Source organism: Vollenhovia emeryi, unplaced genomic scaffold (assembly GCF_000949405.1).
Source record: "Vollenhovia emeryi isolate VEMERY1.0 unplaced genomic scaffold, V.emery_V1.0 DF940998.1, whole genome shotgun sequence".
In the NCBI taxonomy this organism is placed as follows: Eukaryota; Metazoa; Arthropoda; class Insecta; order Hymenoptera; family Formicidae; genus Vollenhovia; species Vollenhovia emeryi.
The window spans coordinates 1-6,379 of record NW_011965368.1 but is presented as its reverse complement, the minus strand read 5'-3'; the positions used below and the strand labels follow the sequence as shown (position 1 = coordinate 6,379).

General features: G+C 44.9%; 1 protein-coding gene across 1 annotated transcript; it reads left to right on the top strand.

Annotated features, from left to right (window-relative positions):
• The first annotated feature begins 2,021 nt into the window (after nt 1-2,021).
• LOC105571232 lies at nt 2,022-5,148 on the top strand. Its single transcript, XM_012028700.1, has 3 exons — nt 2,022-2,845; nt 2,997-4,509; nt 4,762-5,148. The coding sequence occupies exons 1-3, from the start codon at nt 2,022-2,024 to the stop codon at nt 5,146-5,148; spliced, it is 2,724 nt and encodes a 907-aa protein (XP_011884090.1).
• The last annotated feature ends 1,231 nt before the right edge of the window (nt 5,149-6,379 follow it).

Here is a 6,379-nt window from a genome sequence, read left to right as displayed (position 1 = left end):
CACACCAACGGGGGAGGGAGCACAGCGGCCCGCCCATCAAACGGCGGGCCGGTGCGGGGGGCGTCCAGAAGTAATGGCTCTGCCAAGCCCTGGGCGTCCCCCAAGTAAAGCACAGCGCAGTCCACCGTGTGGTTTTAGTGCGGTAAGCCCAGCGGTCGCAATGTCAGCGGCCGCACCCGATCGCCATTAGGGGGGCAGTCCCACATAACCCGGGCCACTTAATGTAAACTCCCTTCCCGGAGGGGGGCCTGGGTATCCATAAAGGATTTCCACACGTAAAAAAAAAGCTCATTGCTTAAATGAATATCTTTGGTTGCTAAATTTGTTGAGGGAATGTGACTCCAATTCTAATCTTTGAAGACAATCAGTATGTGATTTACCGTTTGAAACGTTGGGAGCATAAACGTTTAAAACACATAGATATTAAATACAACTTTGTAAAGGAATTAGTAGAAACTAATATGATTAAAGTTCAATATGTGCCAACTAACGATCAAACAGCTGATATAATGACTAAAGCGTTAGGCGGAGATAAATTTACAACAATGTGTGAGAAACTGAGTGTGACTTATAAAGTATAGAGACTGTTTAAGGTACACTAGATTTGTATTAATTTTTTGTAGAGGAATTTTTTTTGTTTTGTTGCGCAAATTGAGGCGGAGTGAAAAGAATATAGCAATTGTGCGCGGGGAGACGGCAACTGTGAGAGATCAACGCATGCGCGATTATGCCCACGGAAGAGGGAAGAGAAGTCTGAGGCTTCTCGATCGAGGGATCACCTTGATTGTATATGCGAACGCGAACGCACGTAGATATTTATCTTCTTGTACTTGGCTTTACCGAAATATACTACTGTGTATTTACACTGGCATTCCAAACCTTCTCGATCTCTTCGACAAGTATGAATATATCTGTATACAAGAATTTTTGGTAAATGTTCACTATAGGGGAGTCAGCTCCGATGACCTTGACCTTGACATATGTTGTCAAGGTTACCCTCCTGAGTAACGCTCAGAAGGTTTTAGCCGTCGCTCGTTGTTTGTTAAAAAGTTATTTAAAAAACTATGTCGATCAATTATATGTAATTTTCAGACACAAATATTAAAAATTTTGAAAAATGTTTTAAACAAAAGTTGTAGATCTCTTTGAAATATACATTTTATGTCCTATTCATTTTTACTGTGCGAGTAATAGTTTTCGAAAAAAATGATGAACTCTATATCTTATATCTCTCCTCCCATCTCCATCTGTCGTACGTCATGGAAGTACATGCATGGAGGCGTGCGTGATATTAAATTTGAAGAAAGTACACTTATACAATAATAAATTCATTTATTCAGTACAACGACGGAAGTACATCCGTGGAAACAGTATGTTCCGCCCCCCCCCCCTTGCGGGGGGGCTCCACCTCGTTAAGATATAACCCTACCCAAACTATGTGTAGCGAGATTCCAAAGGAACCGCGTTTCGAGAAGACTCGAGAATAACAGAGCGGCGCAAGGCGTTTGTTTGCCTGTTGGCGTCGCGCGGTTTCCAGGTGCGTCCGTGCGAGTGTTTTGTTATCGGTGGTCCTTCTCATAGGCCGCCGACGGGTCGAGAGACTTTTTTGTTTTCCGTGACGAGTCGCGAGCGCTCTCGCGACCAAAAGTCAGTCCGCAGCGATACTTGGTCGAGGTCGGACCACTTACGTTGACGTCTTTTCCGCCTTTATTGTCTGATGTATTTTATGTTCGCGGTTACGTCTACGTGTCGTCAGTTTATGTGTTATGACTTATGTGTGCCCAAATAAATTGGTTATCCGCTCTTACGCAACGCCTTACGCTACACATCCCACGGCCATCCCTACAAAGTCAGAAGTGGGATACACGGATACAGGAATCCAGGGATACAGGAATCCAGGGATACAGGATTCAGGGATCGGGGATTCAGGAATACTGATCCAGGAATACTGAGTGAGCGATACTGATTCTGGGATTTGACGGAGTTGTCAACTTTATTTCGAGAACGACCGGCGTATTAAGATGACTACGTTGACGGTCGCGGATCTGAAGGAGAAGCTGAAGGAACGAGGTCTGCCGACAACCGGACCGAAGAGCGAACTGCTGAAGCGATTACGCGAGGCAGGAGTCGACGCTGAGGAACTGGGTCTGACCGACGAGGTGCTGGACGACGAGTCGCAGAGGGAAGTAGGTGCCCAGAGCGTCGTTAAGGCGGTGCAAGAGAACGATCTCCTACGGAGGGAGAGGGACTTAGCCGCGCGAGAGGTCGAGTTCTTGAGGAGAGAACTCGAGCTGGTAAGGACAACTCAACAGCCAGGAGGGAACGTGCCTGTCCGAGCCTATGTACGAAAATGGCAGGATCTGAAGGATCTGATTGGCGAGTACGACGGTGGCAATTTAGATTTCGACCGATGGGAAAAGCAGGTGGAGAAATTACTTTCTTCATACGACCTGAGCGAGCATCAGGCGAAAGCGCTGATATGTAGCAAGCTGTCCGGCAAGGCGCTCAGATGGTTTCACTCGAGGATCGATTGCGTCGAACTAAGCTGCAAAGACCTTCTCCAAGGATTAAAACAAATGTACGGACAACGAGTGGATCCACTGAAATTACGACGGAAGCTTGAGGCAAGAATGTGGAACGCAGGCGAATCCTTCGCGGATTACCTCCACGATAAGGTGATCCTCGCGAACAGAGTACCAGTTGCTGAGGCTGAGTTAATTAGCTACGTCATCGAGGGCATTCCAAGCCAGGAACTACGCACGCAAGCGCGGGTGCAATGCTACCAGTCAACGGACGAGATGCTGATGGCGTTCGCGGATGTCCCGTCGCCGAAGGGAGCCCCCCCGTAAGCCATCTACACCGACGCAGAAGAAGCCACAGGATGGAGAGCAAAAGCCCGAGAAAGCAAGGACGGTCAAGTGCTACAACTGTAACGAGGCCGGTCACGTCGCGGCAAAATGCACGAAGCCCAAGCGAGAACGAGGATCTTGCTATAGGTGCGGCAAATTAGGACATCGGGCAGCTCAGTGCGATTCTACCAACGAGGGCGTCAAAAATTCCGCCAAGGAAGGTGTTCACTGGGTAACGAGCGAGCAGAGGGAGGACAACGATTTCCGGCGAAAAGTCGAACTGCAAGTGAATGCTAAGGACGGTAATGTTAGTATTAATCTCGACGCGTTGATTGATTCAGGCAGTCCTATTTCGTTTGTCAGAAGGCAATATATCCCGCAAGAACTTATGATTGTTAATTCGGAATCTGACCGATTTGTCGGTATAAACGGTAGCGGTTTGAGAGTATTTGGTTGTGTGAATGTGACGCTTATCTATGATTATGAGAAATACGCGATCTTGTTACGAGTCGTCCCCGACGATACGATGCAAAGCTCAGTTATATTAGGTCGCGATTTTATGAAGGAGGCAAGACTGTCGATAGGTAACGATCGAGAAGTGAACGAAATTATGAGTATCGATGTTGACCAAGATTGTCTAGGAGTATCGACGCGTGATATGCAAGTAAACGATAATCTTCCGCTTGAGGTGAAGCAGCGAGCGCGCGAATTATTAGAGAAACGATATCTCGACGCACCGAGGCCGTCGGAACCGGCGACCGAAAATATTATGTCCCTTACCCTTACGAGTAACGAACCATTTTACTGCAAGCCGCGTAAGCTCTCATTTTACGAAAAAGGCAAATTACGGGAAATTTTAGATGAATTGATTGCGAAAGGCATTATCAGGGAAAGCACATCCGAGTATGCTTCGCCCATCGTGTTGACAAAGAAAAAGAATGGTGAAACGAGAATGTGTGTAGATTTTCGGGCACTCAATAAAATTACTACTCGCGATCACTTTCCGCTTCCGCTAATCGAAGATCAGTTGGATCTGTTGGAGGGTAAAAGGTACTTTACTACGCTCGATCTCAAAGACGGGTTTTTTCACATAAAGATGCACGAGGAGTCGATTAAATATACCTCTTTTGTTACTCCTCTTGGGCAGTACGAGTACGTGAGAATGCCATTCGGTCTTAAGGGCGCTCCCCTTAAGTTTCAGCGATATGTTACTCAAGTTTTTAAGGATACGATTAATGCCGGGGATATTTCCGTTTATCTAGACGACTTTCTCATTGCGACTGAGACTATCGAGTATCATTTTCAGATATTGCGAAAAGTTTTTGAGTTACTTGTAGCGAACCGATTAGAGCTACGACTCGATAAGTGCCGATTTTTGCAGACGAAACTAGATTATCTAGGTTACACTATTACTAGCCAGGGCATTCGCCCGACTGACCAGGGTCTTGTGGCGGTCAAGAACTTCCCGATTCCGCGAAACCTCCGGGACGTGCAGAGTTTTTTAGGGTTATGTTCCTATTTCCGAAAATTTGTGGAGAATTTCTCAATTATAGCGAAGCCATTACATGATGTTACCAGGAAAAACGTTGATTTTCACTTCGGAGAAGCCGAGAACCAGGCTTTCGAGACGCTAAAAAACCGCTTAATGAACGCTCCTATAGTAAGTATATATTCCCCGCTAAGCGAAACCGAGTTACATTGCGATGCAAGCGCAATCGGATTTGGTGCGATTTTATTGCAAAAGAAGTCAGACCGAAAGTTACACCCCGTTTTTTATTTTTCGAAGAGAACGACCGATGTCGAGTCAAGATACCATAGTTACGAGTTGGAAACATTGGCGATCATTTATGCACTTCGACGATTCCGCACATACTTATTGGGAATTAAGTTTAAAATAATTACTGATTGTCAGGCTCTGAGTTTGACGCTGAAAAAAAAGGAAACTAATCCGCGTATTACGCGATGGGTACTGGAGATGCAAAACTTCGATTACGCGTTGGAACATAGGGCTGGTTCGCGTATGTTACACGTTGACGCATTGAGTCGACAAATATTAGTTGTCGAGGATAACTCATTTGACAAAAATCTCTCCTTATGTCAGACCGACGATCCCTTGATTTCAGAGGTCCGAACGGAATTAGAACGCACAGAGAATAAGTTTTTCGAGATGAGAAACGGATTAGTATACCGGAAGCAAAAAGGGAAAATATTGTTTTACGTGCCCGCGGCACTAGAGTCTAGTATCATTCACAAGTATCACAACGAGATGAGCCACGTTGGTTCTGAAAAAAACGGTTAAAAATATATTAAGTAATTATTGGTTTCCAGAGATGAGGGCAAAAGTCGATAAACATATTCGAGGCTGTTTAAAGTGTATTGCGTTTACACCGAATTCGGGACGGCCTGAGGGAGTGCTGCATAGTATACCAAAGGGTACCGTGCCCTTCGCTACGTTACATATTGATCATTTATCCCCAGCTTCCCGATCGACGTCCGCTAGAGCGCGTTATATTTTTTTGGTCATTGACGCGTTTACAAAATATTTAAAGCTTTACGCCACTAAGAGTACAAACACGGCCGAAGTCATACAAAACCTCCGGTCTTACTTCCGGCATTATAGCCGCCCATTACGTATCGTCTCGGACCGAGGTAGCTGTTTTACGTCTCGAGAGTTTGAAGAGTTTATAAGCGAGTGCAATATTCAGCACATTAAGATTGCTACCGCGTCGCCACAAGCGAATGGTCAGGTCGAGAGATACAACCGTACGATTTTGCCAATGATAGCGAAGTTAGCTGATGAGCGAAACACTCACTGGTACAATGTCCTTGAGGATGTAGAGTTTGCCTGTAACAATACTGTATCGAGAGCCACTGACGAGTGTCCAAGCGTACTACTTTTCGGAATACGCCAGCGAGGAAATGCGGTGGATGAATTGCCGGATGCGTTAGAAACGAGCGAAAATATCAATGTATCACGCGATTTAGTAGAAGTGCGAAATCAAGCCGACGAGCAAATCCGGAAAGATCAAGAAACTAACAAGCGCGCTTACGATAAAAAGCATAAAAGTACGAGGAAGTACGAGGTAGGTGACAAGGTGATGGTTCGAAATTTTGATTGTACTCCCGGGTCATCGCAAAAGTTAATTCCACGTTACAAAGGACCCTACCAAGTAAATCGTGTTTTAAGAAACGACCGTTATGTGTTAGCCGATGTAGAAAATCACCAATTAACAAATACTCCCTACTGCGGTACATGGGAGACGGCGAACATGCGACTGTGGAAGCCAGGATAGTCGGAGGCAAGGCGACGTTTATTAGGTATTAGATATAGCGTTTATTAGATATAGCGTTGATTAGATTTAAGATTGCGTTTACTACAATATACTATGTTATTATATTATATATGGGTCATTCCATATCAGATTTACAATCAAAATTTTGATTCGCCTGAAAATTTTTTTTCTCGTTCTAGAAAGGAAAAAAAATGACACGTATTTTTTCTTTTTAATATGATATGTAAATTTTCCAAG

What these genes read in the sequence shown, in the direction of transcription:
- LOC105571232 (XM_012028700.1), top strand. Translation starts at nt 2,022, where the DNA reads ATGACTACGTTGACGGTCGCGGATCTGAAGGAGAAGCTGAAGGAACGA. An exon ending in TCGCCGAAGGGAGCCCCCCC is followed by an intron (nt 2,846 to 2,996) that starts GTAAGCCATCTA and finishes ATCTTGCTATAG; the next exon opens with GTGCGGCAAATTAGGACATC. An exon ending in GCTTAATGAACGCTCCTATA is followed by an intron (nt 4,510 to 4,761) that starts GTAAGTATATAT and finishes ACTGATTGTCAG; the next exon opens with GCTCTGAGTTTGACGCTGAA.